Source organism: Palaemon carinicauda, chromosome 30, assembly GCF_036898095.1.
Source record: "Palaemon carinicauda isolate YSFRI2023 chromosome 30, ASM3689809v2, whole genome shotgun sequence".
Classification (NCBI taxonomy): Eukaryota; Metazoa; Arthropoda; class Malacostraca; order Decapoda; family Palaemonidae; genus Palaemon; species Palaemon carinicauda.
This window is the reverse complement of record NC_090754.1, coordinates 29367600-29385065: the sequence shown is the minus strand read 5'-3', so window position 1 is coordinate 29385065 and position 17466 is coordinate 29367600. Positions and strand designations below refer to the sequence as shown.

The following is a 17466-nucleotide window of genomic DNA, read 5'->3' as shown; positions in this document are numbered from 1 at the left end:
GTAATCTCTCCTTCCCTCAGAGTGTAGCCTCAGGCTACAACTCTAGTTAGTCTTGCCTTTGAGTAGACACTCAGGCTTGACTGGACTAGTGTTTTCTGTCTCTTCCCTTGGCCGGCAGATATCAGGCTTTGGGTTTCGGTCAGAACCCAGAGTATATGGTCTTTGCCGGCAGCCGGCCGGCAGGGTGAATAGTCATTCCCCTGCCGGACTAGGCTGCCGGCATAGAAGGCTAGACCTCCTTAGGCCGCACTTGAAGTGGTTGTATGATGCCGCCACCTTCTCCCTGCGGTCTAGGAGACTAGTCCTGTGCTCGCAGACCCTAGGCTGAAGAATAGACATTCCTCTGCCTCCTAGGAACTCTGTTTCCCCCTTATTGAGAGGAGGCGGCACTGCCGCCATCCCCTTAACTGTATTGGCAGACCCCAAGCTGGAGAAGATATATTCTCCTGCTGCCTAGGATGGCGCCGATACTGAAACAGTTATTTAGGGGTGTGGTAGGACCAGCAACCCTGCTGGCTCCTTCTACACCTCATACAGGACCATTTTCCCTCCCCCCTCTGTCCTTTAGTGATGGCCTAGCCATCGCAACTCTTTGGGCCGTTGTCCTGCAATCTCACCGATTGCCGGCGGGTTGCGGGGCCGGCCAGACTCCTACATAACAGCTGTATACCGACTGCCAGGGGCCATGACGGCTGCCGGTGGCCATGATAGCTGCCGGCGGCCATGACGGCTGTCGGCGGCCATGACAACTTCTGACGGCCATGACGACTGCCGGCTGCTGGCAGCTATGGCGGCTGCCGGCAGCCATGATGGCTGTTGGAGGGAAGTCTTCTGTCACCAAGGTTCTTCAGTCCTCCCTTGGACTGCTGGCCACAAGTCCTGTTGCCGGGTACTGCCGGCCATGTGCTGGCCGGACTTTTCCGGCGATGGTACTTGTGGTTAGATGGAAGCCTGAATGGTGCATTCTCCCCTTCCATTTGAACCTTCTTTCTGGTGAAGGCAGTAAATTATATATTTACATCCTTATTTAGTGTAGACATACACAGTAATAAGGCAGCCTTCACTCCATGCTTTATCTCTCTCTTTCAGCTAGCATGCTGGCCGGACTGTGCCGGCAGGGACTAGCTATGCCAGCTGAATTACAGTATATGTTTATACAGTAGTCAGTATATTTGCAGTATAGTATATACTGCAGATAGAAAACTATTGTATATATTATACTAGTAGCTATTTTCCAACATATCTTGGGTATCCTTGCCCAGGTGTTTGCTGAGACCAATCCTATATTGAAAGAATAGAATTTCTAAAATATTCTGATTAAAAATCAGTTTACGTTTTACCTTACAATATTAAATAATTTAAAAGGGCCGGTGGTAGTACACTTTCTATCCTTAAAGGTTAGAACCATTATCTTTGAGCTTCCCTGCTCAGGAAACTCTATGGTTTTAATATTGGAAGGGAAGGCCACAGCAAATGGGCTGGATAGGATACACAAATATGTGTCTTTTCTATTTCCTAGTTAAGTCGGCGTCATGCCGGCTGGACCGTGCCGCCAGATGCTAGCCGTACCGGCAGCACACTGGCTGAACTACAGTTTATAATTATACAGTAGCCAGTATTTTGCAATATAGTATATACTGCAAACAGAAAACTATAGTATGATTATACAGTAGTTAATTTCTAACATATCTTGGGTACCCTTGTGCAGGCTTCTGCTGAGACCGAACCTATGTTGAAAAAATAGAATTCCTTCAATACTCTGATTAGAAATCAGTTATTCTTACCCCACAGTATTAAATAATTAGAAGGGGCAGTGGCAATGTACACTTTTTCTATCCTTAGGTGTTAGAACCCTTTCGTTCGAGTTGCCTTGATAAAGGAAACTCTTTATATTTAATACTGGGGGGAGGTTACAGCAATTGCTTGCAAGGGATACACAAGTATGTGTCTCCCACTATTCCTTTCTAGCTTACTATCCTAAGCTATAATAATTAAAAGATGACTATTACAGTACATATTGCTTATCAGGTGAGATAATCAATTGTATACTCATTCTGCTTTCCTTTCTTTACAGGAGGAACCCCAGATGAAATGTGCTGCAGTCTTCTGTAATATTAAGAGTAAGCACTTTTACAGTCATAATGCATGCAGGTTTCATGCCCCCTGCAATATTATTTCCGAATCCTTGCAATATTGGGACCCCCAAGTTTGCAATATCTGTCAGACATTAGTGTCGGAAGGTTTTGATAATCCCAAGTCAATGGAGTCTAAGGATGCGGCACGTAAGAAACTACGCAAATGGGTAAGAGGGTTCCAAAAGATCTCTCCGGGACCATACCTACCTAACGATAGGATGCGTAGCTTACTATTCCCGAAAGCAAGTAGTGAAATAGTGGTGCCCCAGGCACGATTCGCACCTCTCTGCGTCCAGATAGCCATCGGGACAGAGGCAGGAAGGCTCCCCGGGAAGAAGTTGACAATGTCGTGTCGGAATTGCTTCCGTCTGTGCCGGCTTGGGAGCCGTTAACCTTGACGTCTTCACATTCTACCCCTCTATTAGACAAAATGGACCAGTTACTGGCCCATCTTACGGGTATAATGCAAAACTTTCACAAACAAGGTGAAACGGAGGAAGCGAAACTCAAGATAGAGCTCCGTTAAGCTCCACTTGTCGCCTCCCAAGGGTCATACAAGCGACCCAGAGACCAAGACCTCCCGACATGCTCCAAAACCAATCCCTGGAGGTACACGGACCTCATGCCGATTTTAGACGGCAAACTCTACATCTCAGAGAAGATGGGAGCTGTTCCTTTAGACGAAATCCAATTTTGGCCAAGCTTTAATGCTTTCCCTAATTGCTTCATTCGACTGAGGCATGAACCAACGTCAGGAAAAGAAACAGAACCGAAGGAAGTCATGGTTCTCGACCATGATAAGGCACAGGCTATCTTGTCAAGTAGCCTGAGAAAGGTGGGTTACTCGGTGTCTAAAGTGTTTTCACTAAGTAAGAGACACCCTACCTTTCTTGCTCCTGGTTCAATATCATTCCCCTTTATGTGGAAGGCATTTAAATCTGTTGCCAAGGCAGTGGAGGCAGGCAAACCATGTCCTGCACTTGAGGAGTGCAAGCCTCTGTCACTAGCCTTACCCATGCAGGAGAAGGATTGGAAGGAAGTCCACTTAACCTTTTCAGTAGGGAGACTAGACGTGGACATCGCTGGACGACAGTTTAGCGAGAATCTCCCTAAACTTTCTGGGTTTCTTTTGTGCAAGGAACAAGAGACAAAGGAGAGACTTGCAGCCTCCTTATTCCTACAAAACTGCATAGAGATGTGTTTAGCCCATCAAAGTACCCCAGACATGCTCATGGTCTTGGCCAAAATGCATATGGCCACCTTAGTAAGAGACCTATATGCCTTTATGAAGGCTAGGAGAGCCTGTAGGGAGTTCGTGTTCGCTGCTGCAACAGTGAAACATGAACCCAGGAAGCTGATATCTTCCAACATCTGGGGTAAAGACCTCTTTCCAAACGAGGTAGTCAAAGAGGTGATTGAGAAAACCACCACGGAGAATACGAGCCTTCTCCAGAAGTGGGGAATCTCTTCAAAGAGGAAGTCTTCCGCAGATGTGGGTCCCCAACCTAAAAGGAAGACAAAAAAGTCTAGACTTTTTCCTCGGTCTGTTCAACAACATCCCACAGTTTCTTTCCCTTAGGCATGTAGAAGGAGATCGCAGGGTCGGTCAAGAGACTACGGTAATCAGTCAGGATTTCAAGACGCTAACAGGAAAGAGTACTGATTTCTCTCCAGTTCACAGTAGTGACAGCTGAAAGATGCGTTAAGAGTTTGGAGAAGATACGCATCAAACGCTCAAAGAGATCTAAAATGACCGATATCGGTCTTACCTTGATCGCTTCTCAACCCATGGTCGAAGGCCAAAAGCCTATTGAGGACCGTGCCCTTGCAACTACCTCGACTATCGAAGATCATCCGCATGGATGCCTCATTGGAAGAATGGGGAGTTCACTCCCATCAGAGGAAAGCCCAAGGGACTTGGTCATCTCTACCCAAGGCCATTCTCATCTACCTTTTGGAAGTCATGGTAGTCCTGTTGAGGTTGGGGAAACTGTTTCCATAGAGATCAGGCCTCCTCAGGATGATCTGGGACATCGAAGCGATAGTGAGACGTCTGAACCGACAAGGTTCGAGATCGTTCCATATACAGTAGTCTAGGTGATGTTAACTTCATTTTTAAATAGTCGGAAGACTAATGAGGCTTCTCTTGCCGGTCTGGTTACTTTCCTAACCTTACTTCTCAAGTCAGGTGTGGTGGCATTAGTAATTTTTTAGTAAGGGCCCAGATGTGGCACAGCACCTTACAGATTCGAGATCCTCTTTTGGCGCCTCAAATATTTATTTACGTTAGACCCTTCTGCTGCCCAACCCTCAGATTCCTGTAACCCTAGTTGTTCTTTTAGAAAATCAGGTTGTGAGGCAGAAGACTGAGTTGGTAGTTTGTATCTCCCTACTCACTAAAGTATTTGCTCATAAGCAACCTTGTATTTCATATGTGGATGGGATGACATATTGTACGTTTACATTAGCAAATGATTCTGATCAAGTTTCATTTAACATGGATGGGCTGGATCCCGTTTCAGATAGCAGAGTGTTAGGTTGGCAACTGGGCAAGTAGGACCAGAATTACTGATTTAGGAGACTTAAGTGACCTTTAACAAAGGCTGCTAGCAATGTCAAGAGCTTATGAGGCTCATCATTGTCAAAAGTTGGCTGAATATGGGAATGTCTAAAGGTCACTATCATTCTCATCCCATCTTTAATTGACTGGCTTAGCCTTCCCAGGATTTTCCCCTGAACTAATAAAAAGTTTCCTTTTGCACTTCCACTATTAACATGATCGGTAGCCACTGAAAAATACTTTCCTGTGAGAGGCACCATGAGGGAAACGCACTTTTCACAATAGTTGTTTAGATCACAGTATTGCCCATGACACGATACACCAAAGGAATGGGTGGTGAACTTCCAAACACGAGGCACGAGTCTCCAGCACACTCCACGCAGTAATTGTTAACATAAGCAAGGGAAGACATCTCAGTGTGCAGTAACAAGCAAACAATTTGGAGAAGGTCCACTTGGTACTGACTCAACTGAGAAACTGAAGAGACAGAGACTGGCACCCCAGTTACCAATTACCACTTGAATATTCCTTCCTATACTTATTAAGGGTATGTGTTTCTGAAGGGAAAGAAAATGAGAATATTTTTAATTTTTTAAATTTAACTTGTAAAGGTCAAGTAAATTGAGCTCCTGGACTAGAAACAATATAAACATCAGCGGTGGTTCATAGAAATGTAGGAGGAAATCAAATACTTTTTTTAACATTTGTTACACCTTGTACCTCAATTGCCCTGCAAGTCCTTGGTTTAAGGTCAAAGCAAGTACTCGATTACCTGTCAGTTGGATAGGTCCTACCCTCCACCTGCTAACAACTACCACCACCTTGTTAAAAGTTTTAAAGGACTCAGGTTTGTACAGTTTAAAATATGCAAAATAATTCAAAAATTTGTAATTTGTCCACTGAATATTCAGACATTTTATCGTATTCTGAGAGTTTCTCTTATTTTAAGATTTTAATGTTTTTAATAAGCACAGATTTGATCATTTCTATTTATAGCAATTCTTTATCTTTAGTTTTTTATCACTTAGGTTTACTTCTTCCTTCCTGGATTTATGTGGTCCAGCTCTGTAGAAGTTGATTTGTTTCGCAGATCCTGGTAACTAATTTCATTCATTTTCAGATCGAGTATGTAGAATGCACCCTAGCGAAGAAGAGTAATGTAACACACGATACCCGATTGTTTGTCTTAGAAGTGCCTAAATTTACATATTTGCCAGTGCCTATTGGTTACCATGTGTACATAAGGATACCAGGAAAAGGTAAGAAATTATTTATTGCTGTATAGTATCAAGTTTATTTCATTTATTTTTGTTGTAATCTTATGAACAAAGGTTTTTTCTTCTGTTACATTTGAAAATTTACCAACCAACTTCACACTATCCACTTTGTACAATATTGTGTAACAGGTATTATGACAAATTATAATGATATAACAATGTAGTAATGTAATTTGGATAAAAGTTACTACACAGTACTTCTTTCAGGATTTTCATTGGGTTTCTTTGCAACACACCATTGATGATTTGTTAAAGATAGAAATGGAGTTTTTATGATAAAACAAAGTTTTATGAATACTTACCTGGCAGTTATATATACATAGCTAATAATCTCTATTTCGGCAGAATTTTTCTAAACGTGGCAACCGCCTTGTGGTGGTTGGGTGGTAACACCCGTTAAAGGGTGGTAGGAGGAATCATTCCCGTTTTCTGTTCTTCAGTTCATCTATGCCCGACCTGTCTCCTGAGGGGAGGTGGGTGGGCCTTCGAATGTATATAACTGCCAGGTAAGTATTCATAAAACTTTGTTAGGAGGGAGAAGAAAAGAGATGGATGAAAGGAAGAACAAGAGATCACTGGGGAGAGATACGGCTCCCAGCTGCAACCGTTAGTTATTTAAGGGCCTGTAAGTTCTTTAGATAGTGGCATTTGAAGACCATAGGAGATTTCCAACCCGTGTACTTTTTAAGGTCGTCAAAATCCATATTTTGGAAATAATTGATGGAGGTAGCTACTGACCGGATATCATGAGCATGGGGAAATGATCCCGGATTGGCTTGTTTAATGAAGTATAGGATCTGTTGCCTAATACCCTGAATGGAAATGGTACCTCCTTGTTCTCTGATAAACAAGGGGCCAGACGATCGGGTTGCAGTCCTAGCTAAAAAGGCCCTGAGAGTAGTGATTGGACATAGAGAAGTATCTTAGAGAAGAGGAATAATCTTCCAAGGGGACCACCTATTTTGGGGGTCCTCATTTTTAGCCTGAAGGGAGGAAATCGATGTTTTCCGAGTTTCGTGAGAGAGCTGCTAGTTCTGAGATTCTAGCCCCCGAGGCCAAAGCTGTTAGAAATAAAGTCTTCCTAAGAAGAGTGATATAGGAGCAGGATTTGTTGTCTGTGTCTGATGCAAGTCTGAGGAGTTAGGGAACCATCTAAGAATGGGGCATGCAAGGCAAACCGCCAAGGATTGTTTTTATCGAAGGGAGGTAGCTTCGATGCGTCTGGGGCTGAAGGAGGAGGAATCTGAGTTCCGGAGCGGATCAGAGTAGCCACCATATCCTTAAGCTCTGTCATCGCCCCAGACTGATGTTGAATTTGTTCTCTGACGATATCCCTGACCAGTTCGACGGGGAAGAAGGGTACCTGAAAGCCACCCGTTGGTGGTGTCTTGGATTTGGTAGACTTGGACTTCTTAGGAGTCGCAGTTTTACGGGGAGCAATATGAACATCAGGAGCCGTCAAGGGTCCGGGGACCGGTGACGTTGATACTGGCAAAGCTGAAGACTTATAAGTACGTAGTGGCTTCACCTTGGGTCGTACGGGGACAGAGGGATCCCGAGGAGAAGCCTTAGGCTTATCAAAACCGAGAAAGGAAGAGGTAGAAGAAGGAGTAGGAGAGAAAAGGGTTTCCACCAACTCGGCACCACTTACCTGCTTGTCCATGGGTTCTACGTCTATATCTAGATCTGCCACGTCCAGCGGTAAGAGGGGTTCGTCCTCCGCGGAAATGGTTGCTCTGACTTCTTCAATTAAGGGGGCAGCAACTTCCGGAGAGACTGCTGCAGTTGTCGAGCCTGGGAAGAGACGGGAGGCCATGTCTCCATCGAGGAGATAGGGTGCGCCAGACGGGGCATTCCTGCCGAAGCCCGACACCCAAGGACGAAGAGCAGCCCTTGCTGACCGAAGAGAGTCATCATCGGCCTGAAAGATTTGTAGTGATTAGTGATGCAGGAGAGGGATCGCTCTCCGAAATATACCATGTATGTAATATTAATGGTCAAATTAATGTCTGCAAAAGATAAACAAGGAACAAAAGGAAAACCCACTTACATCATCGTTCAGGAGTATTGAGGACAACTCGTAACAGAGCGAGCACAAATCCGGGAACCAAACCATATAAGAGGCTTGTCCCGGTTCCCGGATAAAGGAGATGGCGCAATGTGCGTGTGACCGACAGAGGTCATGCCCAACGGGGTCGTTGAACGAGGCAGGGCATCCTTGGGCAGTACAACGGACCTTCTGTAAAAGAAAGGAGACATAAGACTGGATGTTCCTTGAGACTCTGGTAAGGGATTAAAAATCTACCAACAGAGCTTAGTGTAATGCAACATGCGTGCTTAAGAGAATTCAGTTAGTGAGAGCCGGAGCTCCATATTAAAATACATTAAATATAAAAGTTCCTGCACCGGAGTGAGCCGGAGCAATGGCAATGGGACTGTATCATTATAAAAGGGATAATAATGAAATAAGAATAAATAATCTAAAGCAATCTGCCGAACCTCTGAGGGTCGGGGAAGCAGTGACAGGCCCGTAAAATAAATATAAAACACAAGCCGTAGCTAAAGGCTAAGGCTAATATAATAGTTAAGCGTATTGGCGATCTCCGGTGAAGCCGGAGGTCGATGAAAGGTCCTGAATAATTTAATTGTGAATAATAATTCAATTGTGAAATTTATAAAACACAAGCCGTAGCTAAAGGCTAAGGCTAATATAATAGTTAAGCGTATTGGCGATCTCCGGCGAATAACAATGGATATTTGTGTGGATATGGCCGTGGCCTGAGACCGGAGTAAGGGCCACCGGAGGGTCGTATCTAAACAATATGAAGGCCGTCCCAGAGGGTTGTATTTAAACAATATATAACAATAGTTCCAAACTCATTGAGAATCCCTCATGGCGGAGTAGAACTCAAGGCGGAGTGGAAAAATGTTCAGAACTACTCCCAAGACGTAACGGGGAGAGGACGGAACTCGGAACCTATTAAATAACGCTAACTATTGAATAGTAACCATAAACTAAATAACTCGTAAGCTATCATACACCCGTAGAGGGAGAGGTGGGGGAGGGAGAACTCGTTGAATGCACAAAACGGAAAACGGGAAATCCGCTTACCCACCTGAGGTTAAGAAAGAAAACGAGAGAAAGGGGTAACTCGTGACTGAGAACAGAAAACGGGAACCCCAATCTCTCGCTCCCGGGGTTACAAAATCAGGACCTAATAAGCACACAACACTATTATAAGCGTATAATAATAAAATTGTAACATCAAATACAAGACTACGAACGAAGAATAACGTCTGCTAAAACCTAAATTAAAGGGAAATAGTCGACTGATGAACGCCTCGGGGGGCGGGTACTAAACTATAATAAAGCTAGAACGTTATTCTTGTTCGCAGATTGGACTTGCTAGCAAAAAGTACCAAGGGAATTAATAACGATAATAATAATGATGGTTCAAAAAGGCATAAGGCCAGGGACTTAACCAAGAACCTAAGTGACAGAGCACAAAACGGGCAAGACTAAGATGAACTCCCAGCAAGACAAGGGAAAAAACAATGGCCGCCGAGGACGCGGACGGGCCCAGACGTTAGTGATAAAACAGACTATACTGGGTAGATGACAAAAGCCCGGTACTACAAAAAGCTGTCAAAACAAACTATGGTACTTAACATTGGAATGGGTGAAGATGGAGCTTCGGTCATAACGAAATAAATCCACAAGAGTGAAAAAAGCCGAGAGCACAACAATATACAAACACGCTAGCAAGTCCAAATTAGAAGGATGTTGTTCAGATGGCGCTCGCGTCAGGGCGTGGGTGGCGTGGCTCTGGTAGCTTGGCTGGTGCCTCTGTATCGGCCCATCCCTTTGACGAAGGAATTAACTAAATGGAAGACAGCCTGTGAATAGTGGCTTTCACGCGCCTTTGCTTTATACACGACACCCACAAGGTGCTCGCGCGAGGGTAGTAACCTCTGCATTCCATGCTTTTATCTTTCTCTGGTATAATTGGAAGATTTTATCAGAAAAGTGTATTAGAAGGACCCCTTTTCACCGGGCGCCACAGGTCTCTCCCCAGAAATATTTTTCCTTCGTCAAAATCCCTTTTTTATGAATAGAACTTACCTGGCAGTTATATATACATAGCTGATTAACACACTTGGAGGAGGGTGATAGACAGTAAACATCGTTGGGGAAACAACCAAAAAAGCTGTAGGATAAATAAACACCTTGATTCCTTACCTGCTAAGGTAGCTGACTTCAAAGGTTCCTGCCTCTTGAGTCGCTTTCCCTTAGGAGCGTCAGCCAGGATGTGACCTGCAGTGCTGAAAACACTCAATCGAGTCTGTCAACGGGATGAGACCAACAATCTGACTAGACTTCAGGACTACCTATTGCCCAAAATAAAACTGCAACCTTACCAAACCAACCACCTAACTTTTGCAAAGTAGATAAAAATTATCTAACTAGACTGAGGTGACTATACACAAGTCGAAGTCCTCAGACAACCAATAAAAAAAAACACCAACCTACGCACAAGTATACAAAACTAAGGTTGAGGGGAGGTAGTAACTCCTTTGCCTAATACAGAAGCCGTAGCTACGTATGGGCCCAAGGTATAGCATTTCTCATAATCCACTCTCACCTCTTTGAGGTAATGAGAGGCAAACACAGAGTTGCTCCTCCAGAATGTCGCATCCATAATTTGACGGAGCGACATGTTCTTGCAGTAAGCAAGCGAGGTCGCAATGGCTCTCACTTCGTGAGCTTGCACTTTTAAAAGTCCGAAGTGTTCCTCCTCACGCAAGAGATGCGCTTCTCTTATAACTTCCCTCAGGAAAAAAGACAAAGTGTTCTTGGAAAGGGGCTTCAGAGGATCTTTCACAGAACACCACAGGGAGCTAGAAGAGCCTCTCACATTTTTCGTGCGAGACAAATAGGTCTTGAGGGCTCGTACTGGACAGAGGAGCCTCTCTTGCTCTTGACCCACTAGGTTGGTCAAGTTAGGAACCTCAAAGGTCCGTGGCCAGGGCTTAGAAGGATTCTCGTTCTTAGCGAGAAAGCCTAATCTTAAGGCACAAACTGCCCCATTCAGATTGAAGCCTACCTGTTTTTCAATTGCATGGACTTCACTAACTCTTTTAGCTGTTGCTAAGGCCAAAGGAAAGAGGGTTTTCTTGGTAACCTCTCTAAGGGGAGCCTGTGAGATGGGCTCAAATCTCTTGGTGCACAGAAATTTAAGAATCACATCAAGGTTCCAAGAAGGGGGCTTTAACTGGGCCTGCTTGGTTGTCTCAAAAGACTTCAAGAGGTCATGTAAGTCCTTATCGCGAGACAAGTCCAAGCCTCTATGCCGACAGACAGAAGAGAGCATACTTTTGTACCCCTTGATAGTGGACACAGCCAGCTTAACGTCCTGCCTGAGGTACAACAAGAAATCCGCAATCTGGCTCACAGAGGTAGTGGATGAGGAAATTTTGTGCTTCCTACACCAAGCTCTAAAAGTCTCCCACTTGGACTGGTAGACCCTCTGTGAAGAGACCCTCCTCGCTCTGGCGATAGCTTTCGCAGCTTGCGCTGAAAAGCCTCTCGATCTGACGAGCTTCTCGATAGTCTGAAGGCAGTCAGATTGAGAGCGAGGGGGTTTTGATGATATCTCTCGAAGTGGGGTTGTCTGAGCAGATTTGAACTTGCAGGGAGGCTTCTTGGAAAGTCCATCAACAAGTCCACCACCTCCGTGAACCATTCCCTCATCGGCCAGAACGGAGCTATCAGGATCATTCGTCCCAAATCGAGGAGAGCGAATTTCCTGACTACCGGATTGATGATCTTGAACGGGGGAAAAGCATAAGTGTCCATCCCCATCCAATCCATCAAAAAGGCGTCTACTGCTATTGCCTCCTTGTCCGGAACTAGGGAGCAATAGATGGGGATCCTCTTGGATAAGTTGGAGGCGAAAAGATCGATGAGGGGTCTCCCCCACAGCCTCCAGAGACTCTGACAGACCTGTTGGTTGAGGGTCCATTCTGTGGGAAGGACCTGCCCTTTCCTGCTGAGCATGTCCGCCCTCACATTCTTCTGTCCCTGAACAAACCTCGTCAGCAGGCTTATCCTGTTCTCCTTCGCCCAAAGAAGGAGCTCTCTTGCTGTCTCGAACAGAGATAGAGAGTGAGTCCCTCGTTGCTTCCTGATGTAAGCAAGAGCTGTGGTGTTGTCTGAGTTGACCTCCACAATCTTCCCAGACACCAAGTCTTTGAAGGCCTTTAGCCCCAGAAAAATGGCCATCAGCTCCTTGTTGTTGATGTGCCATCCCAGCTGAATTCCTTCCCAATAGCCTGAGACCTCCTTGCTTCCTATTGTTGCCCCCCAACCTGACTCTGATGCGTCTGAAAACAACACTAGGTCTGGGTTCTTCTTGTGTAAGGAGATCCCTTCCCCTAACAAAGGTTGGGTCCAGCCACCACTTCAGAAGATTCTTGACTTCTGTTGGAATGGGGAAGGAAAAGGAGTCTTCCTGCGTCTTTCTGTTCCACGTCTTCGAAAGAAAGTGCTGAAGAGGCCTTAGGTGGAGTCTCCCAGAGAGGCAAACTGTTCGAGGGAGGATAGAGTCCCCAGCAAACTCATCCACTCCTTCGCTGAGCACCTCTTCTTGTCCAGGAAAGTTCTGACTTTTACGAGACACTTGGTCTGTCTTTCCTGAGAGGGAGAAGCCCGAAAAAGAACTGAATTCAGAACTATCCCCAAATAGAGAATAGTCTGATTTGGTCTGATCTGAGACTTCTCCCTGTTGATGACCAGGCCTAGATCTTGAGCCATCATAAAAGACTTCCGTAAATCCTCCAGACATTTCTCCCTCGATCGTGAACAAATCAGCCAATCGTCTAGATAGAAGGATATCCTTATCCCCTCCTGATGCAGCCAGCCTGACACATTCGCCATTATCCTGGTGAAGACTTGAGGAGCCGTGCTGAGACCGAAGCAAAGAGCTCTGAATTGGAAGCACTTGCCCTGCATTACAAATCTCAGGTACTTCCTTGAAGTTGGATGGATGGGGACATGGAAATACGCGTCCTGCAAGTCGAGGGACACCATCCAGTCCCCTGGACGTACTGATGCCAGCACCAACTGAGTCGTCTCCATGGAGAACTTTGTCTTCTCCACAAAGACGTTGAGAGAGCTGACATCCAGGACGGGTCTATATCCGCCCGAGTTCTTGGGGACCAGAAACAGGCGATTGTAAAAGCCTGGGGAGGATAGATCCCGAACCGGTTCTATCGCTCCCTTGTCTAGCATTTGGTCAACAAGGTCTATTAGGGCCTTCTGTTTCCCCGGATCTGAGTACCGGGCTACTAAGGCCAGTTGAGCATCTGCGAGAGGAGGTTTTTTCAGAAAGGGGATCTTGTATCCTTCCTTGATGACTGAGAGGGACCAGGTGTCCGCCCCTCTCCTCTTCCAAGACTGCCAAAAACCTGACAGTCTTGCGCCTACTGTCTGGAGGAGACGAACTTCATTTTCTGGAGCGAGGTCTGAAAGAACCCCTGGTAGATCTTGGTCCTGATTCTTGCCTTCTTCCTCTAAAATCTGGTCTTGAAGAAGTAGTCCTGCCCCGAAAGGGCTGCTGGAATCTCCTTTCCTCCCGTTTCGAAGAAGGAGTGGCTGCCAAGGGCTTACGAGCTGAACGAGATAAAAGGTCTTGGGTGGCTTTTTGGGCCAGAGAAAGCGTAATGTCATTAACCAGGGACTCGGGAAAAAGATGTTGAGAGAGGGGGGCGTAAAGAAGCTCAGACTTTTGTGCAATGGTAACAGACCTAGAAGCAAAAGAGCAAAGCAGGGCTCTCTTCTTTAGGATCCCAGCTGAGAACAGCGCAGCCAACTCATTCGCCTCCATCTCTGAGGGCATTGTCCAAACAGGACATAATACTGGTAAGGTCCCTAGATCCTTCCATCTGGTCAGTTTTCCTTGCCAGAGTCCCAAGCGACCAGTCTAGAAAACTAAAATCCTCAAAGGCTCTAAAAAATACCTTTGACGAGATGATCCAGCTCCGACATCGACCACATGACCTTGGCTGAGTTGAGAGCATGCCTTCTAGCAGAGTCCACTAAGCCAGAGAAGTCACCCTTGGAGGAGGAAGGCACTCCCAGACCCAAAGGTTCCCCAGTTGCATACCACATACCCGCTTTTGAAGCAAGATGAGCTGGTGGAAACGAGAAGGAAGTCTTAACTGCTTGTCTCTGCTCCTTCATCCAGTCATCAATCTTTGTAAGAGCCTTCTTTGCGGAAATCGACAGTTTCATCTTGATGAAGGCCGACTGTTTCTTGGCCTTCTTTCTGTTAAATTGGGACTGAGGAGATTGAGGGGCAGCAGGTTGGAATTCCTCTCCAAAAAGTTCAAGAAGGGAGCGAGAGAGAACTTTGTAATCTCCTGCAGCGTCGGCAGGATTATCATCATCATCAGAAACCTCCTCGAGGTCCTGATCCACATCTGCAATATCCTTCGAACGAGAAGAAGGTTCCTTAGAACCCGACAAGGGCAAATCAAAGGAATCGTCCTGCAAAAGACGGGTTGCAACCTGGAGTCCAGCGCTAGAAGAATCCTTGGAACGAGAGGCAGTATCGTCCCGAAGAGGCTGGCTGGTATCGCCCTGGCACCGAGAACGAGAGGCAGAATCGTTCTGGTGTCGAGAGCGAGAGGCGGTATCGTCCTGGCGTCGAGAACGAGAGGCGGTATCGTCATGGCGTCGTGAACGAGAGGCGGTATCGTCATGGCGTCGAGAACTAGGGTCGGTATCGTCGTGGCGTCGTGAACGAGAGGAGATATCGTCCTGGCGTAGTGAACGAGAGGCGGTATCGTCGTGGCGAAGCGAACGAGAGGAGGTATCGTGCTGGTATCGTGAACGGGAGGCGGTATCGTCCTGGCATCGAGAACGAGAAGCAGCATCGTTCGATAAAGAATCATCTCGGTATCGAGAACGAGAAACCGTATCGTCCTGGTATCGAGAAGAAGTATCGCCTTGCGAAAGCACACACTCCTCATCCTGGCGTAGAGAGGGTGAAGTTTCTTTAGAGAAGAACTCCGTTCTTTCTTAGAAGCAGACTTCTTAATAGGTAACGAGTCGTCTTTACGTCTATCAGACTGGGCGTGAGGGCGGCTAAATGCTTGCACTAACGTAAAAAGTTGTTCCTGCATGACAGACATAAAGGATTTAGCAACATCAGCTGGGTCTTACGGCCCCAAAGGGGAGGGCTGACGAATAACACTCGTAGAAGGGGGAGGATCTTCGGCAGTAGGCTTAGGCTTCGCCCTTTTCACAGGCACGGAGTCGAAATCATCCTCCGACGGACAAGGTTCATAACTGCTAGAACCGGGAGAGAAAGAACGAGACAGTTCGTCGCGGTTCCATCTCCTCTTAGTAGGTCTTGACGCTTCAAACTTCCATTTACGTCTGGACGAATTCGGAGAAGAAATCAACACATCCGACATGTCTTTTCCGTGACGGTCCAGAGCAGCCTGGGAATTGACAACAGGACTGTCTGAGGCGACGGTTGACCGAGGGTACGTATCTCTCACCCCCTTTCGGTCATCGACGTACCTTCTCCCTTGGTCCTGGGAGCTTGGTAGAGGTCTAGGCCTAGGGTAATGACAGGTTCGGTCAGTCGCCACCTCCACTGCACTAACACAAGCACTTTCACTATCCTTACCTTTAAAGGCCTCCAGTTGTTCTTTAATGGCCTTCAACTCGGCAGCCAGGCTAGCGTACCGAGGGTCATCCGCAGATACGGATCCTGTAGGAGGTGCAGGAGTTACTAACTCAAGGGAAGGATCAACTTCCAAAGAGGAATCAATTATAGGTTCAAAAGATAAATCTACACTAAGTTCGTCTTCCTTACCACTAACAGACTTAGACTTAGACCTAGAAGCTCTCCTAACTCTATCGAGCTCTAGTTTACGCACATAGCGCTTCATAATCAACCAATCCTTCTCATCCAAAACTTTACATTCCCGCACCTATTATTAAGGGCACAAACAAAACCCCTACAATTCAAACACACGGTGTGAGGGTCTACCGCCATTTTCGGTAGTCTCACCTTACATTCCTCATTCGCACAGACACGGTAATGACTTTTTTCACTCATAATGAAAACAGGAAAAAAGCTAAGATAACAAAAAACACGATCACCAAAACCCCAAATCAGAGTACTTCACCAAAAAGCAGACTGGTACACCGAGCAGGGAAAGCGAAGAAAAACTCTTAATGACGGACCAACGTGTTGTCGATCCGGCCGGCAGAGATGAACTGAAGAACAGAAAACGGGAATGATTCCTCCTACCACCCTTTAACGGGTGTTACCACCCAACCACCACAAGGCGGTTGCCACGTTTAGAAAAATTCTGCCGAAATAGAGATTATTAGCTATGTATATATAACTGCCAGGTAAGTTCTATTCATAAAAACAAACATATATTTCAAGATTTTTTTTATGCTCATTTCTTTATTATTATAGAATAGAATTATCACCAGAATTCTATTCTTTTTCAGATGTCTGTAAACCATATACTCCTGTGGCTGCAAAATTAAATGTTGAGGCTGAAGAAGAGCTTGGATGTCATGTTTATTTATTTATAAAGGTAAATTGTTGTTTTTAATGTATTTTAGTTTTCTGTTCAATGCCTTACCAGATCATAATCAAAGCAGTTTGTTTTGAGAGAGAGAGAGAGAGAGAGAGAGAGAGAGAGAGAGAGAGAGAGAGAGTGTGTGTGTGTGTGTGTGTGTGTGTGTGTGTGTGTGTGTGTGTGTGTGTGTGTGTGTGTGTGTGTGTGCGCGCGCTATTGCAGGCCCTAAAAATTTTGTCTTTCTGACCAGAGAACTATTCAGCAGAATGGGTCCCTTTTCCTCAGGGGAACATTCCATGCTCAAATGAAACGTTAAACAATTTTGCCTACCCTAGGACTTAGGTCCCAGGGTGGAATACTTATCCTCAGGGTATGAAGTTGTGGTGGATGATGTGATAATGTCCCTGACTGGTGAACTCCAGATGGGTGTTCGAGTCCTGCTCAAACACAATAGTTTCTTTGTTAGCTGCAACCTGGCAATCCTTTTGAGCCAAGGATGGGGAGTTTGGGGGAGCCCATAAGTCTATCTGCTGAGCCATCAGCAGCCATTGCCTGGCCCTCCTTGGTCCTAGCTTGGATGGAGAGGGGGCTTGGGTGCTGATCATATGTATATATGGTCAGTCTCCAGGGCAATGTCCTGCTTGATAGGGGAATGTCACTGTCCCTTGCCTTTGCCATTCATGAGCAGCCTTTAAACACATGCTTCATGCTAACACAGCATCATAGGGTCTGAAGACTGTCTCTCATCTCTGCTTCAGCAACAGAATAGGAGAAAAAGAGGCCTCTCATTATTGTGTGGATCCTTCCTCTTCAACCATTAGTCCATGCTCAATGTGAGCTTTGAGCAGTCTTGCTTATCCTGGGAATTAGGTCCTATGGTAGG

General features: G+C 45.8%; 1 protein-coding gene across 7 annotated transcripts in view; it reads left to right on the top strand.

Moving 5' to 3' along the window:
• The window catches only part of LOC137622964 (cytochrome b5 reductase 4), a 200037-nt gene that overhangs the window by 140951 nt on the left and 41620 nt on the right, over positions 1-17466 (top strand). For all 7 annotated transcript variants that reach the window (XM_068353564.1, XM_068353559.1, XM_068353565.1 and 4 more), the window contains 2 exons: positions 5816-5954; positions 16510-16598. In XM_068353564.1, the coding sequence (XP_068209665.1) occupies positions 5816-5954; positions 16510-16598 (228 nt within the window). The remainder of the gene's footprint in view (positions 1-5815; positions 5955-16509; positions 16599-17466) is intronic.